Below are 19,311 nucleotides of genomic sequence, written 5' to 3' on the forward strand. Positions count from 1 at the left end.
GATGATAAGTGATGTTGAGAATCTTTTCATGTGTCGAATGGCCATCTGTTATTTTCTTTGGAAAAAAGATTTTATTCAGGTCTTCTGCCCATTTTTAAAAATCTCTACTTTTTAATATACTCCCTTTATCTTCAATTTTCTTCAAATTAACTTCATTTTACCTCTGCAAATTTTCAACTGTCCTCTCTTTAGATATTGCCTTGTCTGTATCACCACGATTCTCTCCTTCCAGGACTCTGTTTAGATGTATGTTAAACCTTTTACCTTTATCCTCTATATCCCAAACCTCCCAATATTTTTCTCTATATCCATGATTCTCTGTTCTATATTTTGCTATAAATGGCTACAGACTTCTTCAGACCTACATCCAGTTCACTAATTCTTTCTTCAGTGTAGTTAGTTGGTTGTTTACTCATATACTCCATTTTAAAAATGATCAATGAGTACATATTTTTTCATTTCTATAAATTCCATTTGATTTTTTAAAAACCTGCTTGGCAATTTTTGATAGTCTCTAGTTGACTGTTTGCTATTTATTAAGTTACTGTATATTTTGTATTTGGTAATTCTACTATCTAAAAGTTCTAGGAATTTTAATTTGTTTATTGTTCATGCTGACTCTCACTCATAGTGGTTTGCTTCCTTATGCATTTGGTGGTCTTTGATGATTAAGGTCTGATGAACCTTAATCTGTAAAAATCTGGGGTCCTAATTTGAGACTGCTTCCCCCAGGAGATTTATGTTTATATTTCTAGGGAGCAAGTTCCCTTCCAGTTTCCCCAGGTTGATCCTGGAGTCCCAAGTTCAGCTCCCCAACCTGGGTTACTGTTCAAGGACCAGTTCATGCATAAAGCTGATTTGGACACCTGTTCTCAGGGGAACTTGCCTTTTTGGTGTGATCACCTTCTCATCACTCAATGGCTTAATTTCTGATCAAAGTTTTCTCCAGACTCCCATGCCAACACTTCTCCCCCAATGGACCCCCTGCTTCGGAGATTTCCCTTATTTCCTGCCAGGTCAACAACTGATTAAAATGTGTTTTATGTAGTACCCAGTTTTGTTGTGGGTGAGATCTCCCCACCTCCAGACCATCTAGTCTGACCAAAACAACTGAATAACTAAATATTGCAACTAGATGTAGATATCTTTCTAGCATAAACGATTCTATTTTCTCATAATTTCTGAATTCTCTCATAGGGATTTAAATTTAACAGAAATAATTCATAAACCCATACTTGTTATTTCATAAGCAAACTGTTAACCACACGCCCACATGTGTTATACATATTATCTCATTTAATAATCACCACAATCCCCAAAGACAGGTAATATTATTCTCATCTTAATGATGAAGGACTACAGAACAGAGAAATAACCCACGTTATTTAGTAGGTGGACCTGATAGTGATAGTGGTGGGTGAGATCCAATAAGCATCTTTGGAATTTCAGAACTCACTTCTTAACTAAAGCACCATGCTGCCTCCCAAGCATTTTAATATCTCAAAAACAAAAATAGGAACGTATCATATATAGTTTAAAATATTTTTTGGTATATAGGAGACTTAGGGACATCCAGAGAGAGCATGTAATTATATGAAAGCTCACAAAGAAGACTTAGTGAGACTGATACTCTCCTGTCTGACACACACACACACACACACACACACACACACACACACACACACATATATTTATTTATGAATATACTGTTTTGGGGGATCAGCTTTATTGAGGTACAATTTACATATAATTAAATTCCCAAATTTTAAACATACAATTTGATGAATTTTGACAAATTTTGACAGACTCCTATGACCCACTACTATAATTAAGACATAACACATTTTCATCCAATTAATTAGCTCTAATGCATCCTGTCCTCTCTCCAGTGGCCTGGGAAATATTTAGGGGGGTAAATATAAAAGGCAATGATAATGCACCATGTCAGTTTGCCTCACAGAACAACATAGAATTGAGTTCTAAAGGCCCATAGTAAGGACTGGGAAGGACTTCACTGGAAAGATTTCAGAGCTGGTGCTTATTCCCCCATCTCATTCTCAGATTTTATAGGTTGAGAGAGAAATCCTAAAATATGACTCTTTAGCATGTCACTAATTGTCGTTGCACATACAAAGGGAAAACTTACATTCCTTTCTTCCTTGTTCAAAATATTATGTTCATACATTTACCTCTTATCCTATGAATCCTTCAGGAATAATATTGAAGAGCCCATAACTTTTGACCAAGCAAGATGGTATATAATTTTTATTTTGCATACTGCAAACAACAGGATCCTGCAATGCCAGGTAGCCAAATTCAGAGGTTTATATTTGAATGAAATTTGCCAGTCTGCAACTTCCTGTAGCTAACACAGCAGCTTCACAGCTGCCCCAAAGCCCCTCCATGAAAATGAGTTAATTTGAACTAATGGGTCACCGAGGTAGTAAAGTGATAAGATTAGGAGTTTCACCTTGACTACATTTATCATCATTTTTATGACCCTATAATATTTTGGGTGCCAGCCTATTTAAAGAAATATCTTGAAATGTACTAAGGAAAAGATCCCTGACTGGCGTAAGGTTTTTTACCCTGGTATATGGTGTATTTTTAAATTCTAGTGACATAGTTTAGAAAACGTCTCTCTAATTTTTGCTACTAATGCTACTAATGCTAAAATAATAATCATAGACCCGTATGGGCTCCCTTTTAAAGGAATCCATAGCACTTTATATATTTAATATCTCATTGTCATTACACCTATGGTCGAGAGATGGGTCAAGCTGGTGATACTATACTCAACATTCTAAAACCATGTTTGTTTGTTTTAGATTTATATATTTATTTGAGAGAGAGAGAGACAAAGAGCAGAAGGGAAAGAAGAAAGAATGTGAAGCAGACTCCACACTGAGTGCAGAGCCTGACATGGGTCTGGGTCCCATGAGTGCGAGATCATGACCTGAGCCAAAAACCAAGAGTTCAGGCGCTTAACCAATGAGTCACACTGGCATCCCTAAAACCGGGTCTTAAGATCTGGATTTAGACCCACCATAGATCATGTAATTTTCCTTCAACTTTGAAATGAATATGAAGTTAACGCTGGAGGTAACACAGTGAGTCCATGGTTATCCATGTTAGGTTGGAATACCTTCTTCTTCCAGAAGAAAATGGGCATGGAGAATCAGATGCCTCTGTTAATGTTAAAGTATGTGGTAGAAGCAGGGACATTCTGACTGGTGTGAAATCTTACACTTTGAATGAACTATGCCAAACCTGTTCTAATTTTATTCATTTTGCAATGTTTAAGGCAGGTTTTGATTTATGGGCTACTTATCTGAGCTGCATAGTAATTTAACCATAAATAAGAAAAACAGTCCATGATGAATAGGAACTATAGTTGGAAGCATTATCTACCATCTGTCAGGTCCTTTATATGAGGTTATCTTATTATAAACTAGATATTATCATCTCAGGTTTATAAACAAGGAAACCAAAGCCAAGCATCAGAGAAGTTAAGTACTGTGCTCAATATTGCCCTTCTAGTAAATTCCAGAACCAGATTTCAACCCAGAGTCTCTGACTACCAAATTTCTGCTCCTCAGTGATGTAACAAGCAAGTTAAGTCACTTCCTGGGCACCTCTGATGGGCGAGGCATGGGGCTGAGGGTTGCAAGTTCGAGACAAAATGCAACTCCAGAGCTTAGATTGGGATCTACTTTGGGAGACAAGAAGTCTGTGGTAGATTAAATATGGCCACCATTGCTTTGCAGCCTCTCCCACCCAGAAGTGGAGTCTGTCCCTCTACCTCTTGAGTCTAGGATGGTTTTGTCACTTGCTCTAACAGAATGTAACAGAAGTGATGTGGTGTGTACTTCAGAGTCTAGGCCTCAAGAGGACGTGTAACATTCACCTTCTCCTGCTTGAAATACTGCCTTATCATCTCTTAAGGAAGTCCGTCTCAACTTCTGGAGGATGAGTGACTGTGGAAGTGAATTCCAGTGCTCCTCCTGATGGCGAGTACCAACTGCCAGACATGTGAAGGAGGCCATCTTGGACTCCCAGCACGGATGAACCTCCAGCTAAGGGCCACTGTACGACTGAGCCGAGGGGAAACCATCAGCCGAACATCCAACCAGCCCACAGAACTGTGAGAAATATAGGTAATAGTTATTGTCACCTACTAAGGTTAGGGTGGGTTCTCAGGCAGCAGCAAGTAACTGGTGCAGACGCACCCAGGAGAAAGTCTCTCACAGTGCAGAGCTCATGGACTCCAGTGCAGGCTAGATCGTATAGTGGGGGTGGAGTGGAGTGAGTTGCTGCCTGGGGGGAGGCAACTGAGCACATCATACAGGGGGAGAGACTGGAGTCCATGCACCCATGCACTACAGCGTGGCCTACGCTCTACACACTCTGGAAGTCAGACAAGGGGGGAAACTGAGGTATAGAGGACTTAAAATAGACACTGAAGGATGAGGGGGTGCAGGCAAGAGAAAGGAGGCTCCCAGGTGCGAGGAGGGACTGGGGGGAAGGCGGCTGAACACACTATATTGTGGGAGAGATCTGAGTCTGGTTTTGAAGGATGAGAGGAAATCAGGAAGCAGAGAGGATATGGGCCATTGTATTTGAGGAGAAAAGCAAAGGCTGGAATGTGTGGTCAGTGTGTTATGGACATGGAAATGGCAGGAAGCATGCAGACACAAGGCTGAAGAGAAGTGGTGGAGGGTGTAGGAGCCGGGCTATAAAGGGTTTTTATGAGCCATGCTGAGGAGCTTGGACTTTGCCCTGTAGCAGGCAATGGTCTTTTAGAAGCTCATTAGCCACGTGGACACAGTGGTATTGGCATTCCAGCAAATTTAATCTGATGCTGAAAATGGTGGGTCAGAGTGGATGATGGATGAGTGTACGGGCTGTTGCAACTGAACAGAGATCCAGCGATGAGGGGGTCCAATGGGCTGTCCTTGGGGCGGAGTGTCAGGAGGTCAGCATGTAACGTTTATATCAAATTCAAGGTGGCTTTGTTTTAGAGCCTGCCAAGGACTGACACTTGCCATGTGAGCGCCGCTGAGGGCTGCTGGCTACCCATCCCAGATGTACCAATTCCCGGGGCTCTTTCTGTCTTTTCTTCTTTATCACCAACGTCCCCGCTGATGTTTGCATGTAGAGAGGGGGCTGGCATGTCTCCCTCAGACTGCACTATTTACAAAGAAAAAACCCTATATTCAGAAATGATTTAATAGTATATTGTATAGGTCCAATAAGCATTTGTGAGTAAGGAATATTGACACATCTATGCTTGAAAACATTTGCCTTTTGTCTACAAAGCCCTAGATTGCCCAGGATTTATCTCACAAAGACATCGCTCATCTGGTTCTGTGCCCTTGGTTTTCATTATCACCAGCCTCTGGCAAAGTAAGTATTACACAGTTGATATAAAACAGAGACATAAAAGGGTTAAATCATTTGCTTACAGCCTTCAAATGTATAGAGCTCGAACTGTAGACCTAAAGTCTTTAGATTCTCTCTTGGGGGTAGGGAATTTACCACGAGAACATGAATTTATGCATGTTTGTAATAGTGTGGGTAAATATTGAACATAGATTTTGATGTTCATTGACTTGTTGGTACAACAACATAATTTCTTTTTAATAAAATGTCATAGCAAAATTCTGGAAGATTGTACATGGAACTCAGTGTTGTGACCCTGGGAAAGTAGGACAAGGGGATGAGTAAGCAGGAGAGGTCAGCAGACTTCTATTTTTTACTCTATACCCCTTATTCTGTTTGAAATTTTACTATGCATTCTTTGGTAATTAAAACAGCTCCTTAATAAAAGTTAAAAAAATAAAAGTTAAAAAAATAGAATTTAGGAGCTGTTTTACCATATCTTTATGGTAAACTCCCCCCCCCCCCAAAAAAAACAAACTATGATTCCAAGTGTCTTACATTTCTGGTGTATGAACTATTTTATGTCCTTTGGAAAGCTAACACGATTACAGAATTCCAACTTTCTGACAGTTTCTTGACATTTTACTGTTAAAACTCTCCTGCTTGGCACGAAATGACGTCCAGGCTGTCTCTGTGAGAAAGTGATTTCTGTTGCCTAAGTTACAAAGTGAAATGCATTTCTTTTACCCCAGGTGCGCCTTTGGAATGGTATTGTTATTTCTGTAGCTAAGTAAGGACAACAGGAGCCGCTGGCTACTTGGGGACAAATGGTCCTGTGCGCCGCAGCTGGAACAGAATATGCAGAAAGTTCAGCCCGGCCACGTGGACTCGCCGTGGCTGTTTCACCGCAGAGCATGATGATTTTTGCAAGCTGCGGGAAAGAATTCACCACCAGGAAATATTTTAGATTTCGTGGTATTAAAAAAAAAAAAAAACCTACAGAACTACTAGAACAGCTGCAAAAATAAGTTGCTTGCAAAAGGTTTGCCTTTATTATTATTATTTTAAAAATTTTCTGGAATTGTGAAAGAGCAGGTGGTTGGGTGGGGAATGTGGAAAGCCCTGGAAATGTGGTTCAGTTCTATAAACAAGGCAGGATAGTGGGCTAATTAAAGTCAGACAATGGGCTATTTTGAAAGGCATAGATAAAGCGTCCATTCAAATGAATGCCAAGGACATAATATGTACCTCTGTATTCAAACATGGGCATTTTGAGTTGACAAGGCATTGCCTGCTCAGAAAACATTTTTTTTTCTTTTTTAATTCTTTCTGGGCTCATAAAGGGGGTTAGCTGGCAACCTTAAAAAGAATATGCAAAGCCCTGAAATATTAGAGGGAGCAAAAGGTGTGGGGGAGACACTCCCAGGGTAGACACTGATTCCCTTGAAAACATTGCAAATAAGTAGTATCCTTCTGCTGGCAATTCAGAAAAAAAAGTAACATGTACTTATTAAAGAAAAATAACAGTTTTCCTAAGAGATTTAGCAATCAAACGCAGAGGGACAGTTACTTCTAAAAAAATAAGAAAAACAAAACACTAGCAAAGCAGGAAGACACACACTGGGTCAAACGATGACCATCTGTTGAGTCCAGGCAACCAGGAAAATCTTCATAAAGCCAAATCACATGGTAGGGTGGGTTCAGTTTATGAGAGTTGAGGCAAAAAGTAATTTTTATAACAAATTTTAAGAAATCAGAGAAGAGCATGGGTATTTCTTGTAATGGTTGTACAGGCATTTTTGCACTTGTATGTCTTCAGGGCTTGGGACCACTGCCCAAATCTTATCCTTCTTCTAACTGTGGATTCAATTTCACCTCCAAGTGCTCTGTTCTTCGATTTGACAAGACAGTCATGGCTACAATGGCTGGGATTTCTTCCTTGAAAAAGGAAGGTATAGCTGACTTCCTAAATTTAAAGCATGGATAATCATTTTGTAGTCTTCTTCTTTTAGCCTCTTCATTATTGAGGCACCACCATTAGAATACCAAAGAGAAGTAGCACAACCTATACATTGTCCAAGTTTCAGCAGGTTTTGGGGGGTATTATCTTGATTAAAATCAGTAAAGACTGATTTTGATATCAGCATTAGCATTAGCATCAGAATTAGCGTTGAACACTAAAAATTGGCTTAGTGTCTAGGAAATGAGACCATTGGTGGTCTACCTTGTTTCATCTTTTCCCAACATTTCATGAGAAGTTAAGAGCATAAGGAAATTACTCTCCCTTTCCCTAGTGGCTGTTATATGTATCAGGAATAAACATATGAGTCTTTAGTGTGTGAAATTATGAGAGAATGCTGGACACCATGGAGACTAGGAGAACATGTAAGAGGTGAATCACCAGAGACAGCAGGTCACCTGAGCTGATAAACTCTGCATTCCCTGGGCTCCGGGTTCTGTCTCTTATAGCCCTCAAAAGGGAGCCATTATGCTCTCTGCCTTCTCAAGGGTGAAGTGACATTCTACATCCATTCCCATGGAGTGAGCCATGGGATACCAGCTTCTCAGGTAGTTAGGTAATATTAAAAAATGAAACCACACTTTATCAAAAGGCACATCAGGAGAGTAAGCTACAGGCTAGAGGAAAAGGGCAGTGAGCAGTAGGCTGGGTGAGGTAGGTCCTTGAGATCTCTAGGAGAGCAGCAGAGAAGAGTCTGCAAGGTCAGCGTGGTGTGGTATGACTCTGGTTCAGGAAGTGTTTTCCTCTTTTGATAGAGAGGCCAGGTGCCATGGTGAGCCCAAGAGATCAGAGGTCCAGGAGTGGTGGGGAATGACAGAGAGGAATGACAGTCTGGAAGCAAGTTCTAGGACAGAGCTAGAGATAGGTTCTAGAAGGACATCAAGAACTTTTTGTGTCTAGTTCTTCTGAGGATGTCTGGGCATCACAGACATGGAGGGTAATGGTTCTAACTGAGACTGGGTGTGGCATCATGTAAACAACCTACAAGAACCACTGCAGGGACAGGAGGGCTGAGGTCAAAGGTCATGACCCACCGTCATGCCTGGAACCTGAAGGGTCACAAGACCACTGAGTGGAGGGCCTGAGACAAAGTGGTTATTCCAGTGCTAGTCCTTCCTTGGACCAGAGATGTAAATTAAGAAGGCAAAACAAGGGCAATCCAGCAAACCTGGGTCAAATCTATACTCCACTGCTTTCTACCTGATATTTATTTTCCTCATCTGAAAAATAGCTCTGAGTGCTACCCTCTCAAGTCCGTTGTGCTTCCTGTTGACAAATGGTATATGTTGTAAAGTATATAAATGAAAATTCATAAGTCCCTCTATTAGAGCCTAACGATAAATGATAACTATCATTAGTAAGAATTATTATCTATCCCAGAGAGAACTGAGGTGACAGGAGACCCAGGCTTCGAAGTCATCTCTGTGGTGCCACCCATACCGTCTTCGACTAGACGTTAAGTTAGTGTCAGAACATTTGTGCTCTACCTAATCAGTCTCATGCGTTCTGTGATTTCTCTGCTCCTCATTTCCCTTGAAAACTCAATCTGCAAAGTTCTACTTGAACTAGAGGAAAGGCGACTCATCTTTCTCAGAACAGAGAGGGCTTCCGCTTGGCCTTGGAGGTTGGGGATAGCGTTGGCAGTGGGTGGGACGTGTTCTGAGGTCAGGAAAAGCTATCAAGGCAAACTGAACCCCGAGATGGGAAGAACCTAACTCTCTGCTTCTATTCACAAGGGCTCTGAGGCCCAGTGAGAAGAAAGGAGCTGCCCATGATCACTTCGAGCCAGAAGGAAGGGTTGGAACAGACTGAGAAAGGAGACTTTACTTTTGGTGCAGAAGAGATGTCTTGGATGTGTTTTTCAAAGCTTCAGAGGAATCAGAGACACCTTGAGCTGCTATAATATACAGTTGCCAATTGCCTTACTTCTTTTAAACGCTTCACGAGAAATCCAAACACAAATTGCAGATACGGACATCACCGTGTTTGCACTCGGTGGTGACTGACGTGTGCCTGTGATTGGAGCTGCAAAACAGCAGCTGGGTATGTAACCAAACAAACCTGTAACCAGCAGTGTTGATAGAGAGGCAGACAGTTACGGACGGAGCTAGGCAATACACATCTGGCTCACAGAGTTTCGCCATCTCTCAACAAAGATCAAACACTTTCAATTACTCTAGGCCATAAATGCACTATATGGCACCCACTTACCTTCTGTTACTCCAAATTCTTCCATCAATAGTTACTGTTGTCATACTTCTTTCTGTGTTTACAACGTTTTCCTTCCAGAAATAATTAGGAAATATTATTAACTAAGACACCCAGCTGACAATATGGCTCTGTCTTATGTGTTCTTGGCATGGAGATTTCAGCAGCTAATTTAAGTGTAATGATTTAGGAAAATACAGAAGAGGAAAGTCGTTATGACTTGGAAAGCAAACAATCGAGGTTGATGTAAAAGAATCGTGACAATGCAAACGGCTAACTTTCGGTCTGTACGTGTATATAATATTTATAATTTAAGACTGATATAATCCAAACATATTTTCCACTTGGGCTGTCTCGTCTTAACATGTTCTTCAGTTCAGGCCTTCCCAAACCACCTAGAATATAAATCTACAATAACTTTCCTGTCTATTTCCTTATTGTTCCTCACTACAGCATTTTGATGAAGGGGCAAGATAGTTATTAGCTTGCCCATAAACCAATAAAAGAAACTGAACAACAGACGCTGATCCCAGGCTCATCGGTATGTCCTTCACAGTGCCCTGTAAACCCCTGTGCTGCTAATAATTTTTAGTTCAGACTGATCTCCATTTCCTACTTAGTAAGTTAAAATTTCTACCCTCATGCCAGCTGTTGTATACTCAATGATTTTAAATGAATCTTTATGATAGCTTAAGAAAAACTTGATTAGAAAGCTCAAGAGCCTGCAAATCATTCACTCAATTTCAAAGCAAAATGAAAAAATTATGGCTATTAGCCTTATTGCTTCCTCTTGTTATCCCTTTTTGTTCTTTACTATAGACAACTGAGAGTTCACTGAATTTTGTGATGTTATTAGACTTTTTCAAGGATTTGCTTTTACGAAGCCCAACTGAAATTATGTAATTGAAAAAAGCATGTAACAAAAATCTACATCAAAAGTCTCATTAGGTATATACACATATATATTTTTGGTACTAGCTGGGGGTGAATGGCTCATATTTTAAATATTCTGATAGAAGATTGAGTAGTATGGTAAAGAATAACACAGAAAAAACTGAGAAAGAAAGAGAAAAACCACGATTTAAAACCAGATGTCCACAGTAATAGTGTGAAACCACAGGCTCATGGCGAGGATGTACAGAAGTGGTTTTAAGTCCAGTCTTTGGTGAAAATCTCTTTGGTGATAGGGATTTCTCTCCTCTTGATTCCTACTGCAAAGATGTAAAAAATATTTCATGGTATCAAAAACAGATGTTCTGGAAGGAAACTGTGGTAAAGATGCATTAGCACAGCCTGTATAAGCTTGTTGAAGTGTTGTCACAGAGAGTAGAGCACCAACTTGGGCATCAGTAGAAACTTCCTGAAGGAGACGTATCTGGAGGGACTTACTTTCCATCATATATGTGTGTTGACTTCCTAGGTCTCCTGTGAGACATTGCCACAACCCGGGTGGCTTAAAGAAACTGAAATATCTATCTGTATGGTTCTGGGAGCCGGGAGCCCAAGTCACTGTGTTGGCAGGGCTGTGCTCCCTGTGAGACTCAAGGGCAGTGTCTACCCTTTGCATCTTCCGGCTTTCTGTGGCTGCCCGCATTCCTGGGCTTGTGTCTGCGTGACTCCAACCTCTGCCTCCTGACTGCCCTGCCCCTTGCTGTTTTGTGTGTCTTCTCCTCTGTGCCATGTATGTCTCTCTCTCAAAGCCTCTCTCATGAGGGGCAGGTGCTAGCATTCAATGTAAGGCAAGGCAGTATCTACTTGGATAAACTAGGGTAGGTCCCTCTGAAGTTCCTTAGCTGAATCACTGACTTTGCCATAGAAAGGAGCATATACAGGTTCCAGGATTTGGGCCCTTGGCCTAGAATGCTCTATATGACAGAACTGTATTACCATACAGCTCTGGGTCTCCAGTCTCCTCAAGCTGGCCTCTCATTTGTTATTACCCGTGCTGTCAGTAGCAAAGTTTGAATGCCTAAGGATGGCTTCCCATCTGAACTTGTTTAAGACATTCAACTTACTGTTGCCTGGACGCTGGCATGAAAAAGAGAAGGGAGGTTCAGTATTACCCATGTGATTAGAACCCCGAGTGCCCCCCAGCAACCTGATTCTTCATGATTTCTGCTCACCAGGTTGCACTTGCACAAGGACAGAAACAGGTCTTCCTAGGAATATGGTGTCCTTCTTGAGACATATAGATCTTCTAGAATAATGGCTAACAGGTGGACGGTAAAATCAATTTATAATGGAGATACCGAAAGCCCAAATAACCATATTTTGGGAAAATATGCGTTTAATTACCTAAATTTAACAGGGCATTGGAGCAAGGCTGAGAGTAAGACATGAGTGTTGAGATCTCAGGTAATATTTATGAACCTGTAGACAACGCTAAGTTCATGCTGCCCATGCACTTGGCTCCCGAGCACGAGTACCATAGTTAGGGTGGGTTTGTATGTTTCTTATTCTGGAAGTTCTTTCCACATGATATATTTTCCTGTGTTTTAATCCCCCTTGTTTGCATGGGCTATGGTCTGAATGTTTGTGTCTTTCCAAAATCCATGTTGAAATCCAAACCCCGAGCATGATGATATTAGGAGCTGGAGACTCTGGGAGCTGAGTAGGTCATGAGGGGGAACCATCATGAATGGTATTAGCACCCTTATGAAAGAGCCCTGAGAGAGCTCCTTAGGCCCTTCCTCCAAGTGGGGGTGTAATCAGAAGTCAGCAGTCTGCAACGCAGAGGAGCGTCCTCACCAGAATCTGGCCATGCTGGCCCCCAGAACTTGGACTTCCAGCTTCTAGAGCTTTGAGAGATAAATGCTCACTGCTTAGAAGCCACCCCATCTGTGGTATTTTGTTACAGAAGCCCAAAGGGACTACGGCAGCAGGAATCACAGATTGTTCTACACAGTCCGCATCAATCTGTCCCTTTTAAAGGAATATTGAATTGGGAGCCAGAAGACCTGCCACCTGCTAACTGTGCAACCTGAGAACCATCACTTCCTGCCTCTTCTTTTTCTCAATGTTTCCATCTGCAAAATGGGAAACCGTGTAAATATCAATTTCACAGGACTAGTGTGCCCATCCAATGAGACAACACAGGGAAGTGCACTTTAAACTGTCTTTATGCAAATAGTACTGTACTCTCCATATCACATGGCGGTGCTGCCTGGTCCTTTGTATTTAGTCTAGAGTTTGTTATGTGGTCTTGTATTTTTTGAACGTAGATTTTTGTCTCCTTTTCACTATAACATTGTCAGTGTCACTGGGCCAACAACAGTAGCTCAACAAACTGTGATCTGGGTAGAGATAAGAACGTTGGCTGTGTGAGGCTTAAACCTCTGTTCTTTGCTCTCTGGTCAAGTTCTCAAACTCAGATGTGTAAAGGAATCACCCAAGGAGCAGGTTAAAAATGACCATTCTCTGGCTCCCATTCAAAATCTCTACATTAATAAGACATGGAAGAGAGACCTGGAATCTGCAATTTAAAAAAAATCAAACAATATGGCCCATTATGAATTATGTTTATATTGTTACATCTCTGAAAGAGTGAAATGTCAACAAAATAATGAAAACATATTATGTGATAGTCACAGATCTTAAGCAAAAAATGTTAGGTAATTTTTCAAAGAAGAATATAGTTATAACTCCCATTTGGAAATACTATGCTTTCTTGTCTTTTTCTGTAATTCTGTTTGGCATTGTGCCTTGTCACTGAATGATGTATTGACAATGATGCCAAGGGGTGAGTGAGAGCTCACTCACACTGGGCAGATACAACATCTGTTCCTTGACTATGACTTTGATCTGTGATTCTTGCCTTCCCCATTGACAACATGACTGGAACGTCCATTAGATCTCACAATTTTGGCTGTAGCTGTGGCCAATCCACAAAGCTGTGGCTCCTTTGAAATAGCCTCTGAATTCCCTCCTCGGGTACTTGGGTGGCTCAGGTGGTTAAGCATCTGCCTTTGGCTTGGGTCACGACCTCAGGGTCCTGGGATCAATCCCTGCTCAGCGGGGAGTCTGCGTCACCCTCTGCCTCTGCCCTTCCCCCCTCTGCACATGCTCTCTCTCTCAAATAAATAAAATCTTAAAAAATAAGATTGAATCCCCTCCTTTCTCTCCCTCAGGAGACTAAACTGGTACGGATATTTGAAACGCACACCCCCGTGACTTCTGAGCAGACAGTAAGAAACACTGTGCTAGGAACAGACAAAGAGCAAATTACTCCAATTGTATTTTTATCAACTAAGCTCCATTTGTTGAACTAGAAGAGAGGAGGTGCTTTAAAATAAAGGAAGACAGAGGATGTGCAATAAAAGTTCTTGGGTGGGAGGAAATAGAATCTGGAGTTGGTTCACTTGAAATGCATCCCGGCAGTTTGATTGTGGAGCGGTGTTGAACCCTGAGCCCACATTCCGAGCAGAGCCGCCTGCCCCCAAGAACCATTGCCTTCTATGCCAGCCCCTGTTCGCGGTGCTGTACATGCTTACCACGTTTGCTCTTGTGTCCTGCACCCAGCAACACGCAACGACACATGACATTCATGTGGCTATGTGTTATCAAAAGACTAAGCAATCACAAACCCATCTTGGTAGGCAACCACTGCTCCCGCTCTAGAATCAATTTTGGAGATCTGGGTGCAACTCCTGAAACATCTGAAGGAGGGGGAGCTATTTAGGAAGACATGGAGAGCAGGCAGAGGCTTCAGATAGAAGACGTCTGCAACTACGATGTTTTAATCTGATTTTGCATGCTACAGAGAGGCTTTTTCTAAGCTGTCTCTACCAGATTTAGAATAACATGTCGATAACCCCTGACATCAGACTGGAGAAGTGAGACCCGGTGTCTAGAGAAGGGAGAGGGGAATAACTAACCCTGAAAGAGGACTTCGGCTTGCAAAGACTTCAGAATGAATTAAGTCGAGACTTACATTAAATCTTGAGTTACTTGTCTGCCTGGATCGTTTTTCTGCCAGTAGATCTTTGACTGTGTGCTTCACTCGAACGCCTTGATACACGCGTTTGCTGTAGTCTCCTGGGACTTAAGCAAATGGAACCAATGATCAAAGGTGGATGAAATGATAGGTTAACCTCCCCAGGGGATGTATTCAAGGACTCGTCACTGTGGTGCGGTTTGCTCATTAGAATGACAGACTTCTTGAATCTGAAGTGGCTTTAGTAGAAGTCACTTAGTCACTTTCTTTGACAGAAACTTGGCCAAGCTCTACTTACCTGCAACACCCCCACCCCCTCCCACCTTCTACACAACAACTCTTCAGAATGTCTCTGTTTTTGTATCCTGATTTGTCAAGATTTATTCCAGGAAGGCTTACAATTTATGCTTCAGTTGCAAGATCAGGAATCGGATGCACCTTGAAATAATGCTTCTTACTACCTGATGCAAAAGTTCGATTTGCATGATTCAGTTTACAGAGTGACAGCATTCCTGCCATATCATATTCCTACCTGATGCGGGTGAGCTGGTCAACCAGACTGATGTGGGTGTGCTGGGCAACCAGACTGCCTTAAGATTATGTTCCTAAGACGAAAGCCATCTTTTTCTGTTTACTGCACTAAATTAAGCAGTTTTTATTATTATTATTTTTTTACAGATTTTATTTATTTATTTGACAGAGAGAGATCACAAGCAGGCAGTGAGGCAGGCAGAGAGAGAGGAGGAAGCAGGCTTCCCGCTGAGCAGAGAGCCCGATGCGGGGCTCGATCCCAGGACCCTGAGATCATGACCCGAGCTGAAAGCAGAGGCTTTAACCCACCGAGCCACCCAGGAGCCCCAGCAGTTTTTATTATTGAAAATACAGTCTTTCTTTCTTTCTTTTTTTTTTTTTTAAAGATTTTATTTATTTATTTGACAGAGATCACAAGTAGGCAGAGAGGCAGGCAGAGAGAGAGGAGGAAGGAGGCCCCCTACTGAGCAGAGAGCCCGATGTGGGGCTCGATCCCAGGACCCTGGGATCATGACCTGAGCTGAAGGCAGAGGCTTTAACCCACTGAGCCACCCAGGCGCCCGAAAATACAGTCTTTCAACATGGAGAGTTGCTGCTTTGAAACTAGGCTAAGGATAAGGGAAGAGACATTCATGACTTAACAAATATTTATTGAGCACTTATCAGACATATTAGTATGCTCGGTAATTTACCTGTATTATTTCATTTGATCCATTTTATGAATGAAGAGACTGAGTTCTGGGGCTGAATTATTTGCCAGTGTCTCATAGCTGCTAATAAGCAATAGAGTTGGGATCCAGACTTAGGTTGGATTGTAGCTCTAATAACTGGGAACATTTGCTGTTTTGACCGTGATGAAATTAACAGAGAGATAACAGACTATAGAGAAAAAATTTTCCCCAAGATTCTGAAATTGGCAACACTGCTCTTAGGGATGGTGAGTTCCTTGTCACGGAGGACAGTCAAACAACGACAGGAGAACCTTCTGTTTGGACAATTACAGAAGCATTCAAGCACTGAATCGCAGCCAAACGGCAGGAACTAGAAGATACTTTCTAACTCTGAGATCATGGTTCCATAGTAGGTTGGATGGTTTCAGTTCATTTTAACTGAGCTGTTGCACTCACTAGCGATTTCAGCTGGTACAGAATTAAGCATCAGTACGCATGGCGGAAGGTAGTCACACGTATATGCGTGGGCATATTACCAAAAAAATTCTCGAATCTGGTTAAATTTGTGGATAGTCTAGGATATATTTGACTTCTGAGTCAAACCTCACTACAAAGAGAATAAAAGGCAGGAAGAAAGGAAAGAAACACAGCCCAAACCTGAGGCCGAGGAACCCATCGGAGGGAGGAGGCTGCTGGCTCAGCGGCCAGTGCCTCCATGACCATGTGTTCCTCTGCTCACGGATGGGAGAGGACCACAACCTCTTAGCCCCAGCTTTTTTGTCCATAAAATCTCTCTGCAGCCTTTTCTAAGATGGCCATGTGAAACTATCCTGAACTACGAAGTTTATACAAGATGCCTGGATAAAATGAAGGAGGGGAAAAAAAAAATGGAGGTTCCAAGGCAACGTATTATTTAGCTCAAATAAAACCACATAGAAACCTGATTTCACAAAAATAAAGTTATTTGAATGGTCCCTTGGGTCTAAGTTCAACAGAACCTAATTTTGGTCTAAATATCTTTTAATGAAAGAGGCTTGAAATACTTCTTTCAAATTGGCCTCCAGTTTAAAGCTTGAGGACTTTATGTTCGTTCTGAAGGAATCTAGGTGCTGCCTCTAGAATGTATGGGATACTTTCCTTTTTGGAGAAGCCCAAGGCCACATTTACCCATCGGTGATTTTTCGAAGTATTTTCTGTGTGTCAGGCATGGCGTCTGAACTGGGGATACGAAAGAATTTGCTATCTAGTGGGAGGAGAGAGAAACGTAGAAGGTAATTTCAATGCAACGGTGCTCAGGGCAACAACAGAATTGTGCCTAGGACATTCTGAAAAACGCAGACGTGTCAATTCCCTGTGAGGGTGGGAAGGGACTGTGGAGGCTGATGGTAAAGCGGGCAAGAACATTCCAGGCATCGAGGACCTCAGGGGCAAAGTCCTGAAGGCAGAAATTGAGCAAGATGTGTGACGGAGGAAGTGAGGCTGGAAGAGGAAACAAATAGGCTCAGTCGTGGAGTTTCTGGGGGGCAAAGGAGTTTGGACTTCATCCTGTGGGCAATGAGTCACTGGAAGGTTTGAAGCCTCTAGTGTGGTTCGATTTGCATTTTAGATAGACTTTTCTGGCAGCTGTGTAGGGGGTGGATTTACAAAGCACAAAGTCACAGGGAGATCAGTCAGGAGGGTTCTAGAAAAATTCATGCAAGAGATAATAGGTTCATTTTTGTTGTCATCTTTGTTTTGTTTTGTTTTTTAGAGAGGGAGGGATGGGAGATGAGGGAGGGAGAGAATCTTAAGCAGACTCCATGCTGAGCACAGAGCTCAATATGGGGCTCAGTCTCATGACCCTGAGATCACGACCTGAGCTGAAATCAAGAGTCTGATGCTTAAGCGGCTGAACCACTGAACCCTCCCCACTGCAGGAGATAATGGGTTCTGAGTAGTGGGAGACAGGAGGGCAAGGAGCAGACATTTGAAAATTATTTCTGTGTGGGAGAGAAAGAAAAGGGAAGATTCAAGGGTGATTCTCGAATTTTCCCCCACGGGATTGGTCTGGGTATGTAAGTTTTGGAGCCAACATGATGTGGTGGTAATGAAACCAGGAAAGAGGATAGAATTACCTGGGGGAGTAAAGGTTAGTCACATCATGGCACACATAGGAACCATACCAGGTGTCTGGTACACCGGGAGAAGCAGGCCAGGCTGTTCCCAAGGCCCCAGAGGATCAATACCTTGGGAACTCCTCTAACGCCAACTCCCAACACACTGGTTGGGGAACCTCTGGGGTAAAGATGGAAGTTACAGATGAAAGCCTGGGAAACACCCACATTTGAAGCATTGTCAGAGGAGGAAGAGAGAAATGAAGAAGATAACGTAGAAGAAGCAGCTGGAGAAGCACCAGGAAAACCCAGCGGAATAAGACTTCCACAGAATTCAGGGGAAGAGGTTTCACGAAAGAAGGGAAAAGCATGAAAGGCAGGAGAGAGGGGTCCAGGAAGATAAGGACAGCAGGATTTCCACTGCTTTCACTCCAGTGGTGGATGTCAACGTTAGCAAGAGAAGCTTTGGAAGTTTAGCTAGAAGCCAGGTCAAGGGTCAAGACAGGGATGGAGATTTCTTCTTGACGTTTGAACGAGAAAGGGAAGCAGGTATTGGATGATAATTGGAGAGAGCTACAGGATCACGGAGAGGTTTGCTTATATTTTTACGTCTCTCAATTTATGGATGGCAGAGATTTGAGGATATTTGAACAGGTCAGAGGAAGGAATTAAAGATTTAGGAAAGGGGAGAGTTTGATGGAAGGAAGTTGAAGATAAAGCAAGAAATTGGGGGCAAGGGCATAGGTTGGCTCTCAATCCCTGAGATGAGGATAAAGAAGGACCAGAGAGTGGTGGCGGCCAGGTGGCCTGATCCATGCCCGAGACAGCTCCCGTGTGCCTGGGAGCAGCCTGGACTAGGAGAGTGACTCAAGCACTAATAGGATAAGACAGGTGGCAAAGCCAGAGAGACAGATCAAAGAGAGAAGGCACCCCAGTGATCCTCACAGTGTGATCATGGACCAGTAGCACCAGCACTGCTAGGAACTTGCTAGATGGGCAGTCTCACGCCCTACTCCAGATGTACTCAATCAGAATCATCAGGGCTGGGGCTCAGCAAGCCATGGTTTAATAAGCCCTCCAGGTGATTCTAGTGTTTTCTGAAGTTTGAGAACCACAGGTACACATAACAGAGAAGACTTCATAGGGTTCCTTTTCAGGTGGGGGCCAATTCTAACGTGGGTATTCCTGGTGGAATGAAAAGTGGGAACAGCTGGTGATTGACGGTGGGCATGGGTACAAGTCTGAGAGAGAGAAAGGGGTGGGGGAGCTGAAGAGGTCCAGCCCGGATCCCTTGTCTGTCTCCAGATGGGCTTGGCTTCACTTTTCCCCTGCAGGGCTTTTGAGTTGATGATTTCAATCTGATTCATCAATTCATACTTTGTGTGCATGCCAAGAAGCCTAGGAGAAATATACCTATTTTAAATAAGTTTAACAAATAACCACATGGTAATTGATAGAGGGATAAAGTTTATG

At 42.4% G+C, this 19,311-nt stretch overlaps 1 protein-coding gene across 1 annotated transcript in view; it reads right to left on the bottom strand.

The window, feature by feature from the left end:
• Positions 1-19,311, bottom strand: part of POU2AF2 (POU class 2 homeobox associating factor 2) — a gene marked incomplete at both ends in the record, with an annotated part of 66,486 nt that overhangs the window by 8,037 nt on the left and 39,138 nt on the right. Inside the window, one exon of the mRNA XM_080816402.1 lies at positions 14,541-14,650. Within this exon, the coding sequence (XP_080672528.1) occupies positions 14,541-14,650 (110 nt within the window). The remainder of the gene's footprint in view (positions 1-14,540; positions 14,651-19,311) is intronic.

Source organism: Martes martes, assembly GCF_963455335.1.
Source record: "Martes martes genome assembly, chromosome: 10".
Taxonomy (NCBI): Eukaryota; Metazoa; Chordata; class Mammalia; order Carnivora; family Mustelidae; genus Martes; species Martes martes.